Source organism: Nipponia nippon, unplaced genomic scaffold (genome assembly GCF_047370975.1).
Source record: "Nipponia nippon isolate SJK-2023a ecotype South Korea unplaced genomic scaffold, ASM4737097v1 scaffold_6, whole genome shotgun sequence".
In the NCBI taxonomy this organism is placed as follows: domain Eukaryota; kingdom Metazoa; phylum Chordata; class Aves; order Pelecaniformes; family Threskiornithidae; genus Nipponia; species Nipponia nippon.
Genome location: NW_028262380.1, coordinates 14861136 through 14876614, shown reverse-complemented (window position 1 = coordinate 14876614; position 15479 = coordinate 14861136). Strand labels below are relative to the sequence as shown.

The 15479-nt window shown below is 40.9% G+C and overlaps 1 protein-coding gene across 2 annotated transcripts in view; it reads right to left on the bottom strand.

Moving 5' to 3' along the window:
- The window catches only part of STX18 (syntaxin 18), a 69213-nt gene that overhangs the window by 2833 nt on the left and 50901 nt on the right, over positions 1–15479 (bottom strand). The window contains exons 6-11 of one of the 2 annotated variants that reach the window (XM_087736135.1): positions 14533–14648; positions 10080–10168; positions 3266–3324; positions 2366–2435; positions 1709–1789; positions 5–379 (exon numbers count right to left, since the gene is read on the bottom strand). In XM_087736135.1, the coding sequence (XP_087592261.1) occupies positions 269–379; positions 1709–1789; positions 2366–2435; positions 3266–3324; positions 10080–10168; positions 14533–14648 (526 nt within the window). In that variant the 3' untranslated portion in view covers positions 5–268. Of the gene's footprint in view, positions 1–4; positions 380–1708; positions 1790–2365; positions 2436–3265; positions 3325–10079; positions 10169–14532; positions 14649–15479 lie in introns of those variants that run through there. The other variant, XM_087736137.1, reaches the window with a different exon arrangement.

The following is a 15479-nucleotide window of genomic DNA, read 5'->3' as shown; positions in this document are numbered from 1 at the left end:
GGAAAAGGTTACCTCCATCACCAGTAAACGTACAGTACGATTTCAGCAGTGGCAACCCAAGATGCCTGTTAGCGGCTTCGCTCCTCCCTCCCACAAGAGAAAGAACAAAACCCACCCTTAGTTTCAGGTGAAGAAAAGTCAGGTTGGCTAGCTCTCTTGAGATTTATCACTAAAGTTTCTCTCAAAAATGTTAAAATTGGTCATTTAAAAAAAATAAAGCCAACAAAAACTTTGCAAGATCCCACACAGTGGAAATACGCCCAAAACATTAAGAACTACGCCAAAACGTACCTGCTTCAAGGTTAGCTTTAAGTTCCAAAACCAAAATTCTGTGATTAGAAATAATCAGGCCTTCACCATTCTGATAAACATCTTCCGACTTAAAAACCAAACCCAAAACCTGTCAACTGTTTCTGGAGAGTGACTGAGCCCTGTCAGTCACGGGTTTCAGTCTCAGAACAAGCAGAGCAAGGAGCAAGTATTGCACGGATTTTTCTTGGATTCTCCTGCCCAAAACTGAGACAGGCGTATAGCAGGGGACCTGGTTTTCTCTCATTTTTCAGATTTACCCAGGGAATAGATTTTTTTTTAATGTGATGATACAAACATTAATGTGGCTGACGAAGTTTTTATTTATCACCTTTTTCTACTGTTTCTCAGTGTGGTTTAGGAAACTTAGTTCTACCTACAAATGTGAAAAACGAAGCAAAAATAACTTCCGTTCATGCTGGGGTGTTGAATGCTGATCTCGAACTCGGGGCACGGGGACCATCAGCTGACATCTCTCTACCCTCCCCAAGCGGCCTAGCTGAAGTGCTTAAGAATGACGATTTAAAAGCATAGTAACTGAATCCTAAATATTAGTAAATCTATTGATTCAATGCACGTCTTTAAAAAAAGCCAAATGTCTTCCCCGCCACGGGCCGCACCACCATGCCTGTCGGACAGCTACTGAAAAGCTACTGAACACGCCAGGTATTCTACTCTACTTGCAGAAATGTGTAAATCAGTTCCAAATCAGAACTTTCAAGTCCCTAAGTTACACTTGCTAACGTACATTTGATGCACTTTTCGGGAGAGCCGAGCAGTCAGTAACTCATCCTGGAGTGACGCGCTCTGCGCGCTTTCAGGAGGGAGACAAAAAAGAACCGAGCCATTTACTCAGTGGCCTAAGTTAGGAACTCTGTTTTTACTGAAATCTCAGTTCCTGAAAGAAAACATCATTTCATTCTAATTAGTAAGACAAGGGGATGGATTTCTGTACTAGGAGCATGTGAGACGTGTTCAGTGTGGCAAGGAGACTCTTCTGCTAACGCTCAGCATTTAACTCCGGTTTCAACAATTTCAGCACCGTCTTTTATTCTTAGTCTGCAGTCTCTCCCCTCCCCCCCGGGCTTTTTTTTTAAAAAAAAAAAACTTCATGGGTGTGTAAATGCACGCCAGGTGACCTTCAAGGGTAAAAACTAGATGAGGCCAAGTAGATTTCTGCCGAGCTGTACAGCTGTGCAGATCACGGTTAGCCGGACAAGCAGCGCGAACCATGAACCTTCGCTAACTTGCGCCATTTTTCCAGCCTCGTGGCCCGACACCCCAAGACACCCGCACCGCTACCGCGGGTGAGCTCGCACCTGCTGCTTAAAGCAGCACTCGGCAAAACTGAGAGTTCAGAGAAACAAGCGAGTTGTTTAAAACACAACTTAGACATTACCTCTCGTATGTCTTCGTTGCCTTCTTTGATATTCTCCGTTGCACCCACAACTAATTGATGGATATTGTCAATATCTGTTTCCTGTGGAAAAAAAGAAAAATTGAGAAACAGCGATGAATTTTAGGAAAAAAAAACACTTCCAAGGATTTGGAGAACAAGCAGAACTCAAATACAAAATAAAATCTGGTATTATTAACATCTTAGTTTCAATGATGCAAAGGTACAGAGGCAATTAAGTTGTAACTTCTTTACCTGTGATTTTACGAGCCTGAACGGAGACCAGCAGGATCAACAGGAAGCCTCCCGTTTATCTGGGATGAAATCTAACCTGCCTCATTTTTGCCGGCTCGTTTGGAAGAGGTACCACCATTTCCAGAAAAGATGCTATTGAATAACACATTTAACAGGACACTGCTGCTGAGGCAGAGGGATCACTCTCACACATATGCTGCATTTTCCATTCCCGGTACGTACTAATAAGTAACTACAGTAAATACCTCGATTTTGCATATGAAAAACAAACAAAAATCTTTCCCTTCACATTTGCGTCAAGGATTCATTCATCTTATGTTTACATCTTGCATGTGACCAAGACCAAAATACCCCCCGGAAAATCTTCAGGCTGTATTTGCTGCTGGAGTATGACATTGTACTAACCTGCTGCAAGACTTTTTCCGTGAATATCTCTTGTAATCTGGAGATTTCCACCACTCTTCCTTCAATTTGTCTTGGCAAAGAACAGAAATACTCCGTTAGAAACTAGTGCAAACATGTCTCGCTCCTGCAGATTCAGATTCCCCATCCCGGTAACGGGCTGTGAAGGGGCACGGCTGTTTTGTTGGCCGTCCGTCAGGCAGCAGTAGCCTGCGATCGGTGCTCTGGCGATTCCTGGTGGGAAGAGGAGCAGCCCGCAGGGAGGCACTGGGACAGGCACCGCCCGAACTCAGGCAGCAGCCTTCGCTGCGAGACTTTCACCCGTCTTCCTTCTTTCAGCTCACACAACAAAACCCCCGCTGGACCCCACGTAGTTAATTCTGACATACCCTTTTTATATGCTACTATGGAGCGTGGAATCCGCCTTGCCTAGTCCTAATAATCCAAAAGTGCAGTTGTAGCTTGAGCTCGCCATTCGGGCCTCTGCACAGCAAGCGGAGAGCCGACGGCGCGGCCGCTCTGCCGTAAGCACAGCTGCGCGTGGGGGCAGCGACTGCGCCTCCGCTACGGCTCTCTGTGCGTGCAGCGGGCAACGGGATACGAACGGAAAACCTCATCTTTTAAAACTTAGATAAGCGAGATAGAACGTAAACCTTCCAAATTGAACCGGTACTCTTCTGGATAGTTTGGGTGTCACTCAGGACCGTTCTTTACACTGCGGGACATGGCAGTGTGTAAACTCCTACAGGTCGTTTCCCGGGCACTCCTATTTCGTCCCTCCTTCCAGCACACCGCTGCAATTCACGCAGCCGGGTGTCCTGCGGCAAATTCACTGTGTGGGGGTGTTGTCCGGGTGATGGGACCGGCGTGCCCAGCACTCTGTCCAGGAACAGAAAACTGTACCTGACTTCATCGAAGAGATTATTCATTTCACCAACAAGTCTCTGGTTCTCCTGTTCAAACTGGAAGAAGGAAATCGCACACATGAGTTCACGTGCCTGCGCCCCGGGACTGTCTTCAACCCCCACCCCGATCAACCAACTTCCACCCTTCCTCGCAATCTATGTACAACGTGTCTCAACTGAAAAGATCTTCAAGAATTACTAACGCTGGCCTAAACGAACAATATGAATCTGCCTGTTTGTAAGCAGCCGCTGTAACACTTGTCCTGCTCCTCACATTAATGAAACAAACCTCAAAATAACTTGGAAGATTTTGTTCAAGTTACTTTGCAGTAAGGAAAAATATAGTGGATGAAATCTGTCCTTTTTATTATTTTAGAAATTTGAGTGGGGAAAGCTTTCATGCTTGTGAAAGCATGTGATTCTCTTCATGATATCTTTGCGCTGTCATTCACATTATTCATGCACTGCCCATGGCATGAAGTTAAGAGCTTTCAGATTTTGCTACAGTATTTTTTGACATCTAGTACTTCATACTTTACAAATGCCTTGGCTTTAGTTATTCCAGCAGACCCCTTCCATTTAAAACCCATGAGTAATCAATGAAACATTTAAATATACTTATAGCACCACATTTTTCAAAATACAAGCACAAATAGAAGACTTTATACAGGAAAATAAGCTTTGACTTTTTAGATGTACTTGACAGATCATTTGGGATGCACTACAGGAGAAATGATCGTGCAGCAAGTACGATGACACGATTTGCCGAAACAAAATCAGCACAGCCAAAACACAGCCGAGAAAGGTACCCCGTGTCGTAGCGGAGTTTGTTGGAAACTGCGTTGTAAGGACTGGGTTGTAGAAAGAAGCCGTTAGGACAGACCGAGCTGGGATTTTCAGGGCGCCCGAAGGAGTTGGACCTTGCAGTCCAGCAGCAGCTACGGCTGGCTGAGAGCCCGGGGAGGCCTGCGGGCCGCCCCCTGCCCCGCGGCCGCTGGGAGCCCGGGGCAGGTCCCGCTGGGAGCCCGGCAGGACGCGCTCGGGGAGCCCGGCGGGACGCACTTGGGGAGCCCCACGGCCTGCCCCAGCCGAAAGGCTCCTGCCGTCGGGGACAGCAGAGCACCTCGCATCGGAAGGGTCACAAGTCCCCTGTCGGGCGAAGGAGGGGAAGCCTGTTCAGGGTTTTCTGCCCATTAATTCCACATGACCAAAGCCTCGGTAACAGCTGGACCTTGCGGCATGGACACAACTGACTCGATCTTTGCGCTTTTCTCACAAAGCTGGGAAAGACCTGGTCTACGCGGTTATACAGAAATAGCACACGGGATATACGTTTCTACTGAAAACATGACCTGCCACGCGCCTCTGACAAAGCTGAGCGATACATGCAGCAGCACTAATACCAGAAAACGGGATTCGGAGTGCAAGGAATCTGATGCGGGAGCCCTGCAAGAGAGCAAGGCCTGTTCTGGTTCAGTTCATCTCCTGATTTTGAACTAGCCTACACAACACACTGGGATTTTGGCATAATTCATCCACGTTACAATTCCATTAGCCGTAAAAGCGCGGCAGTCCTCTCGGCCACCTTGCAAGGTCTCATTATGTTTTCTAAGACAGAGCAGCGTGTTGTTGAAGATGAAAGCGCCAACAGAGCGGCACTGCTTACAGGTCAGACCTGGTTTTCAGGCGGTGCAAAAAGAATTGCTTGCTGCCTGAGCATATGCCCAACACTTAAGCTTGCAAGAAAAGGAGGTGTTGTCCAGAGAAGATAGTCAGTATCTGAAAACAACTATCATCTTGTGCAAAAAGTAAAAGAAGGAAAGAGAGGGGAAAAAGTCTGAATCACAGAGAATTATGATAACAGTCAGGGTCATGTTACATCGGTGGAAGGCAAATGGGCCTTTTGCTTTTAGAGCAGCGCTACCGAAATAGCTGAAAATGAAGCACTTAGTATTTCAAAGTAGTTTAAACAACACCACAGTTCATCATTAAGATGCAACGTGAAAATTAGTGGCTATAACATGGCATACAGTTCATCTGACCTATAGCTTCTTTCACAGGGCCAGTCGTAGGAGTTCGTAAATTTAACATTATTACGCCGCTACGTTTGGTGACGATCTCTGGCTCACCACTGTGACCCCCGCCCTGCCCCAGTCACGCCACCAGCACCTCTGTCCCAGGTCTTTCAAGATTTTCCTTACACAGCTTGTGCAACTCCTCGTGCACGTTGCTTCAGACGCCGATGCGTGCATCCCTTGAAATGACCCAGAATGTTCCAGCTGAAACTTGTGCCGTATCAAGTACTTTCATAACACTACCCCAGAGAAGTGACCCTTCCCACGCCCCACACCATCGCCACTGTCCCCCCCACTTTGTGCTGTAACATGTTTCATCTTGCTTCAGGCCCACCAGGACCTCGGAGAAACAGCACCTGACTCTGCCAACAGCAAATTAAATGTCAAGGTGCATGGCTTAGGGGGAAATGGTTACTGTGTTAAAAATCAGAAATTCGTAGGTTAATTTGGCAGAAGTGAGTGTGACAGGGCAGGTACGTTTAAAGAAGGGTAACAGTGAATCTCATAGAAAGAGGTTGTCTTCCGACATTGGCAACCTATGTCATGAAGAATAATGAAAAATGATCTTTTATTTCTTTTAAAATACAAATTTCATTTTGCACTAGAGGTTCATAATCTGCCCAATTGGCAAGAACAGCTTTCTCTCCTTGGCTAAAGGACCCCAGAGTCCACGATCACAGACGAGGAGGAGGGCTGTCGGGCACTGTCACCTTCCCTGCGGGGTCGAGGCCTCGGGGACGGAGCCCGGCCCCCAGGGTTGAGGGGGAGCAGAGAGGAACATACTGCACAGCTCCCTGAAGTCCCACTGATTTCCACCCTAAAGATCCAATGGTTTTGTTAAATAAAAAAGTATCAGTGTTGCAATACATTCAAATGTCATTGCCACTGCTGTCTGTAGCGTCTCCTTCCACGGAGCACTTGTTAAAATAGCATTGACTAATACAGTGATATTGACTTTACAGCAGCGGACGGTTAAAGGTGTTTCATCACTGCACTCCTTTGCGTTCACACCACTGTACGTCTCTGATTTTAGTGGAGTCACCTCAGAACAAAGCCCAGGAACACAGTAATGAAATAGAGCCACGAGATCTAGCACCGAGTCGACTGACTGGTCCTTACGTGACTAAATGGGGCCAGCAAGCTGTAATTGTTTTTCTGACTTCTGTAAGGATAAGTATTTCTGCACAAATATTCAGTATCAAAACTTCTCTATTTTGCTGCCTTAGTGAAACTGAGACGATAACTAATTTAGAAGGCAAATTTTCAATAAAGAAACAGTGAATGATTTTAATCCCTTACAAATAGCACAAATCCACTTGAGAAAGTATTCTTTAAGAAGTCCCTTTGATATTTAAAACCCTCCACTGGCACAGATTGCCTTTCAAACTCCTAAATGATCTGTGCAATTTGAAATCATGGCTGATGGACTGCTTGGCGCAGACAGCAGTAAGATATGCAAAAAACAGTCAATTGAACAAAAGGTTAGCGCGCAGAACACGTCACGTACCAGTGTGTCACAGAGGGATTTACATGATGGGAACATAAACCAAACTCTAGCGATCAGTATAGCTCAATGATTTATGGCTTATTAAAGTAGCCTCTTTTATGACAGTGAAATATTCTGTTCCCTAAGTATGGCATAAAGTGGCAAACTGCTTAAGATATGTCTAAAAATCTAAGGCATAGCATAATCACAGTTCTTTTTTGTCATCCCGTGAGATAAGTCATTATATGTATTGTATCTGAATTTAAGACAAAAACAAACAAAAAAGATAAAGTCAGGGAAAATCAGATATCTTCACAACTCAAACAGCAGAGCCAGATTTTTTTCCTCACTCAATGCAACCACAAGACATCTGCTCACAATAACCATAAAAACCATTAGTATACCTGTACTCAGGGTTATACACTGAAATTTATTGTGCAAATCATACAATAGCCTGCAACCATTTTGAACAATGTAAAGCTCTCTCCTGTGGGTAAAATACGGATAGAAATTGCTGCTGTAGCAATATGATAGGGCTCTAATTCATTATTTTACCCACAGGAAGGCTCAGAGAACCATGACTGAGAATTGTTAAGTACGATTTGACACAACACATTCCAATTTAAAACCAACACAGAGCAGTTTCTACACTGTAACCTACCCTCTTCTGAGAACTGCTGGATTTTCTGAGTAACTGAAATGCAGTTCGTCCACGCTTCACTAATCAAATGTTCAAAAAGTAGAAATTAACTTCTCTGTAACAGCAAACATAATGCAGAGGAGAAGTAATTAACTGTCCTGTGAGTGAATAAATTAACTAAAGCTGTGAGGTTTGTTACGTGTTTGTAAAGACCCTTTGATTCTTGCATTAAAAGCACAATGAAGTCATTAAATATTGCCAAGTTAGCATGGAGGATTTGTGCGAGCAATGAAAAAAGCAATGCACATTCAAATACTCAAATTATTTCCTAGTTACACCTGTATTTACATCTTGGGCCCAAATTTACCTGAAAATTAGAATAGTGGATCCAGTGACTTTAAAGTCTGTTAGGAGTGAAATTATACAGTATTCAAGTTTTACTAATAAAGGCCAAATCTTGGCTATAAGTTTCCTCAAAAACACACCAAAAGACCAGTTTTGCTGTGGAATAATCACCACGTACATCCCTAGCCTTTGTAAATTAGATAATTATAGTGTTCATAAAATGAAAAACACCCCAAGCCCTAAAAAAAGAAAAAAAAAATCACATTAGGTCCACAGAACAGAGAGATGGCTTGCTCAGCTTGTGCTGAGTTGATAAACTTAAAGCCGAGATCTAAAGTTTCCGGCACAAGTCGTTTTTCTAGGCTAAACCATGGCACTGACATCAAGGCACTGTTACATACTATAAATTTTCTTGCAAACTATAGGCAGAACTGTGTAAGCTAAGAAAAAGGACATATTCTGGTCTGTCTGAGCTAAAAGTTCATTTAATTTGGAGCATCAGTGTTATTTCTATACCCCTTTTCACAGGAAGAACTGTGCAACTCTTGAAAGCACAACAGAAGTAAATCAGTGTAAAATAACCAGTAAAAGTTTAAAAAAAATATAGAATAATAATAAAAAAGCATAGCACAGGAGAGCTCTGAGTGGGTAAAGAATAATAATGGATTTTTAAAAAATGTCTGTTGGTTCTCCTCTAGGAAGAGCTGCCCAAATGCCTAATAAGAAGCAGTTTAGGATTGGAGATTCAGGAGCCTAGAAATCCTTCAAAGCGTTAAACCATGAACGTAGATTTTTCTCTTACTTAGGCCTGGAATCACTCCCCCTCACAAGTCAATAAAGAGAACTTATTCCGGGGAAAAATTCAAATCCTTGGTGGCAAAAATCAGCGTTTTAAGTTGTTTATCTTTCTTCAGTCTTGATAACAGAAAGAGAACAAAACTCACAGACTTCAGCAACTCATCTAAGTCGTGAGGTATCTGGGGCCTTACTCTAAAAAGTATAAAAGGATTTCATGAGAAAGAAATGCATTTATTCCCAAAGTACCGTGGCAAGGGATGTAACATGTTTAAAACTTAATTACAGTGTGAGGCCTACACAAAGCAATCCAACATTTAGCAGTCAGTTATTAGTAAGCCCTGTCAGAGCCATCACCTCTGATGCCTGTTTCCTCCCGATCCTCTGGAAGCTTACAGCAAGGGGGCTAAAAATATTGTGCCTAAACACAATTCTCTTTAAAAAGAAAACAGAAAGCAGGAGTAAGCCTTTAGATTTCAGACTGGCACTCAAGAACAATAGGAGAGCATCACGAGCGGCCTCTGAAGAACCTTTTCTCTTTGACAAACCATACCATAATTATGTGCAACTTACTCATCTCTGACGGGAAGAGTGATGCAAATCGTGTTTGGGAACACCTCTAATCTCTGCCAAGGAAGTTTCACATATTCATACTGCAGCAGCCCTTTGCCTTAGTAAAGCTCACCATTTTGAAAACTGCACATCTACTGGCTAGTTATAAATCAGTTTTTCTTTCTTTATATAAAAAAAGGCAATGTGTGCTAATGTAGAGAGGTTTTCTAAGAATTTTGAGCCATGTTCAAAACACTAAATTTTAGGAATATCAAAAAATCTAACAGGTTGTGAGCAATCATGCCTATGTCAGAAATTTTGTAGTTCAACTGTAAGCAGAATTGGATCAAACAATATATAAACATGCTAACAACAGGGACATGCAGAAAAGGTAAAATTCATGAGATTCTGTTGCGACAGAAAGCTTGTAGCTATTCCTTCTAGTAAACCAGTCTGATTTTGATAATCCAAAAAAATAAAATGGAATAAAATGAACTTATACTTAAATAGCACAACTATTTAAGGTGTGTTCTAGAAATAGTCCAAGTAAAAAAAACAGATAACACTTTATTCTTTCAGAAGTTTCATAATGCTTTTTCTGATGTTGTCTTGACTTTTATTGTTTCCTGATTTAAAAATAAATTCATAATTGTAATTTTAAAAACAATTTTCATTTCAATTGTTGAAAAATAGTTGTTACTAATTTCATGGCTCCATGTAAGTATTTTGTGGCAATTGTAAATATTAGCTGCTACCAGAAGAACCAGGAGGCCACGTGCAAAAGGTGTATCTTGTTATGGCATTATTCTGCATCAAATGAAAGCAGAAAATGAATTCGTGTGAATCTGTACTTTCTTAACATGTATGAATACAGCAGAAAATAGAACAAAATGGACAATAAGACACAAGATATACTTACCATTTGTATTTCTTCAGGTGACAGCTCATCTTCACCTTTGCCATCCCCCCATAATCCAAGGTTACTTTGGGCATCAGGCAGATTCCTGTCTGTAAAAGGACCATCAAAACCACTTCATACCATGCAGGACCCTGAATAGTGAAGTGAAAATCATTTTTCATCCATTTCAGAACCCTGATGAAATTGTTATAGCTCATTTGTCATTAACTGAGATTCACCCTGTATTTACAGCACAAAATTACACTAATAACCTTTATTTAACTTCTAAACTGGGACAAAAGTATACGCGTATGTTTAATTTGGTGAACTACAAGGAGTTGCACTAATATATAAAACAACTCACAATGCACTAAGACTCATTAGGGCACAAAATACTGTAGCATTTCTTTTAACAGAAGAAACTACACAATTTTCAAAATGACAGTCTATATGTGAACTATTATCTTCCAATGGGACTTGACAGAACCACCAGCTCCTCATTCCAAAAAGTAAAAAGAGAATCTCAAAGACATTTTGAGCAAAGTTCACAGGACAAACTCGATTTCCTCACGCTGCTCAAACTGCATACTACAGCGCAAGTCCTACAGCATGCTGCGCAAGGGGTCTTCCTGCATATAAAAGGAATCCGATGCGATCCCACAAACCAACCCTTACACACCATAGCTGCTTCACTGATTTCAATAGTACTTCCTCTTTGATTAAAGCTAATCATCTGCATAAATCTTAGCAGGAGTTGGGTGTGAAAGATCTTGAACGGCTATTTCTAGGATATTCCCTTCTGGAAGATTTATTTTTAGGCTTAATTATATACTTCTGATTATAGATGAAGAAGTTAGAATGGGAGACAAAAGAAACTATGCCACAGGAGCCTACTGTTTCTGAAGCTGTTCTAGCATCAGTGTTTAAAATCCTAGCGATAAAACCGCACTCTTGAGAGGGCCTCTCTTCTCCCCACTGGCTGTGACATTTTTACAAAACCCAAAAGAGAGATTTGCGCCACCCCACAATGGATCAAAGCTGAACCTCCTTTGACTTACCAGATGCAGGTTGCAAATTAAAAATACGGAAAGATTTAGTTTTTACTTTTTCATAGATTTCAGACTTCCTATTTATCCCAGTCAGTTTTTTCAGGCATGTATAAGTATTTTAATTTGTTCTGTTATAACCTTCTAAACCCAATTTTTTTCAATTGCATAGGCAGCACTGATGCATCGTCATTCAGATACTGACTTCTCTTGGGAAGCCTCTGACAGGAATAATCCTATTTATAAACAAACATATGAAAAAAGATTATAAGCAGAAATTTTCCCCTTTATTCTTCATTATAATATTTGTGAAAACTCTTAAAACATAAATATTATAAAAGAGCATTCTTCTGTATGTTTCCTTTACAAATGTATATTTTGCTTCCTAACAACCAAACCAGGATGAATAAACAAAGACAATGTTACAAACAAGGGACGTGGATAAGGAATAAAGAAAATGAAAAAACCAAAAAACAAAAAAACCAAACACACCACCAAAACAAAAATAGACCTGTTCTTTCTTACAAGTAATAGGAAATAAAACCAAGAGTATCTTTAAAGATCGTTTAGGAAGGATTCAACTCTGTGTTTTCCATGGGGTATCATCAGTATTTCAAGTCTGTTTCACAGAAACACAAAACTTATTTGTTTAGGTAATCGACGTATTTACATTATATGGATTCAAAGAAAAGAAGATAATTAGTTTACGGAGCCAAGAAATATGATATATCCCTATTTTATCCCAGAGAAACCAATTACTTTCAGGCACTGTCAGGACTGTTTAAAAAACCAGCACCTGTATCCAGAGTGATTGCTAATAAGCAAATATACTTTTGGTAAGATGTGAGAAACACGTATCTCCCCAGGGTTCCTCCTGTCACTGCGGTATGCTTCTGGCTACTGGGAAAGTTGTGCTGCAGCTTTCATGGAGCTGACATTACTGCTTTGCTACAATTCACCCAGCAAAAGCCAAACTACATTCCTTTGCGGAAAGGGAAGTAGTTAATGCACGATGGAGGTACAAAGGATCAAATCCTCTGAACCCTTTTCCATGCTGAAAGGAGACAGCTGCTAAGCTTGTGGACCAGTTCAAAAGCTACTCATTTAGTTATATCTGTAAAGCAAATGTCAAATTTGTAATATGCAAATAAATACTGTCAGCATATAAAAGCAATCTCCAGAGAGACTATTTTCCTACCATGAGGCATGTCCACTATAATTCTAATGTAAACAGGTGCTCTGCCTCAAAACAAAAGTAATTGCATTTTGCTTTCGTTTCTGCCAAAAACCCAGACAAAACCCAAGTTGTGCTTCAGCACGCCAAGCAGGACATTCAGCTGTTCATCATAACGTTCAATTTAAGGACAGGACCACAAGCTGCTCTCAGAAGAACTATCTTTAAGGTGAGAAAAAAAATTGTGAAAAAAAATTATCAAAGGCTACAAGATTTAAATTGAGCTTCTTGTTTCCTAGTCATCTTGTTCATGCTATTCCCATGCTTCGACAACTACCTACCAGCAAAGTCAAGGCTGATTTCTATAAGCAGCAGGAACCAACACTTACACTTATGTGAGGAATCACAGGCTGTGTGCATTTACAAACTGTTTAAGACTGATTTATTTTGATACACAAGTTTCATAGTTTTCTCACAGACTAGTCAGCAATTCCTCATAAGTACTGCATCAGCATCACTTATGTGACGGGATCCCTACTTGCTTATACAAAATTAAAACATAAACTAATAAAAGTGAAAACTGGAGTAATCAAAATTATCGTGCAAGAAACAAAGCTTCATTTCTGTTTATTGCAGTGGTTTGCTGTGTCCAAGGCAACCAAAGAACAGCATTTTCCACGGTGTGGCACAGATCTTTGGAGCTCAAAATTGTAATGACACTATGTGGTGGGAGTGCACACTTTCAGAGATTGCGGAGACATTCAGTAACAAGGAATGAGCACAGGGCAATGAAGATGCTGCTACACTGCTGCTTCTCTGCTGGCACTAGCTCACAGCTGCGGAACACTGATAACGCGTTAAGGTGAAACTCATCTACGTGCCTGTGTGCTGCATCACTTAAGACATACTATAAAAACGTAGTAAGCACTAGAAATGACACATAATCAAAACCTTTACTTCTTACAATAAATTCAGTGTCAGGGGAGGAAAAAAAAAAGGCATACCGATAGGGCTGCAGAAGCACAAACTGGTTAGGAAGATAAGCAATGCCATATCAGAAAATGAAACCATGCGCACACTGTGAGGTAATTCAGTATTAAGAGTCTTCATCCAGAAATGGAGTACCCACTTCACATGAATCCACCATTTGTATGGCCTTAAAGTCACCAACCAGAGGAACTGTACTCTTTTAATAAAAATCACCAAAGAAACAATAACTGATTATCAGAATAATATGGCCATCCAGTGCATTTCTTCTATCTTGATGAAGTATTATGCTAATGCAATGTCACACTTCATACAGTTTCTGTTTATCTCCAAAAATAATTTTCATGCTGTAAATCACAGGGTACCTTGGACTCCTCTAGACAGCACAAGCAGGAGAACTCAAGCCAGGGAGAGCAACTCCAGAATCACAGAAACAAGATTTCTCTTTACATATGCAACCTAAAATTATTTGTACAGTGGTGGTACTCCAAAAGGCATTCTGCAATGAAATTCTGCCAGCGTACACATCCTAGGACAGACCGAAACAGCTAAGAGAGGGGCTTTACATTCCCCGGCCTTAGAAGCAGGCCACTAAGAAGCATTATTCACAAGCTCTGTCAAGAATAGCGCCAGCTGAAACGACCCTGGGGTCAGAGATACTGCTTTGGACTTCTGGCTACCTCCTGTCCACCAAAAGATGAGATGCAATCCTTCCAGCAGGGAAGCTCAATGCTGTGGAGAACATCATCCCCAAAACTGCTGGATCTGGCCAGCCAGTAACCTCCCCTCTATGAGCATACTCTACCTTCGAGTTCCTACTGTAGAGATGTCCAACTCAAGGTCTCTGTGCTTAAAAACTAGAAAATGCTCCCAGAAAGTCATTGAGCTACTTTCCAATTCCTTGCCATCAGTGAAAGGAATGTGGAGAAGTCAGACAGACCTACTTACTTCTGTAAGAAAAATGTAAGTAGATGGATATTGATAAAAATAAATAAAAAGGAAAGAACTCACACAGAGTTTATTGAGAGGATGAGGAATGTAGCAAGGCTTAAGACTTTTTTAGCTGGTTGGAAAAAGCATTTCAAAAAGTTTAAGATTTTGCTTCCTCAGTCTCACAATGTGCTTCACAAAAACCTGATCAACTCAGGGAAGATGAAAATAGAAAAGGTGCCAGTAACAGGAACAGGCCCTTGCGATGTGAAGGAAGTACTATTGACCAGACAGGCCTTGCCACAAAAAGCAGAATATAACTACGTTTTATTCTTACCTTTGCTTTCCTCAGCAGAAAGTTTTTCTTCAGAATCATCTAAAGGATTCTGTGAAGGTTTTTCAGGGGAAAGAGGTGATTTGGACACGTTGCTCTGCTCAGGTTCAAGTCTGGACCTAGAAGCACAAGAGCCTATAATTTAACTGATATCACACAGTTGAATTTCTCCAAAATGAGAACAACCACAGATTATTAAATTCAACACTAACTCTTGAAAACTTCACATTAAGGATTTCCCAGTCAAGATGCAAAACATACTTAGCAACTTTCACTGAAATCTTATTACAAAAGCAAAGAAAGCACAAAGTGCTTCATGAGTATTCCTAAATAAAATATATTAGGTGTTGAGAGTTGAGGAGAATTTTGAAGGCTATAGCATAAAACCACAGACATTTTATTAAACTTCCTTTCAAAAATGCAGTGTATTAAAATATATACATTTTAAAAAACCCAAACAAACAACATTTTGGTCATATTGAAAATTCTTTTTAGTAGCAATAGCCAACACCAGTACTTTATTTTTTTCAAGTAATTATTACAATTTTACTTTATATTGTCAATTATCCTAAAGGAAAAGTAAGAAAATACAACAGAAAAAGCTTTTTCCCGAAACAAGTAATTTTATTTAACTATCTTTAAAGAACAGTTTAACCAGGATGAAAGTGATCCTTTGGCTGCCAAAAGACGCAACAGACCATTTAGAAGCAAGAAAAAAAAACATATGCAGTGGACAGATATAGACTACATCCAAGTCCCTGATATGTAATTTTAATACAAAGGCAATGCAAAAAATGAGAAGCATATTCAGTGATTATATATTAAGTACTTGTCAAGTACCTTTCCCTGTGGCACCAAAAAAAGATTAAAATTAGTGGCAACGTATTTTTTTCCAGTAAACTTCTGTGGTTTATTGTTGTCTACATCGAATTCTGTAACTGCTGCATAGC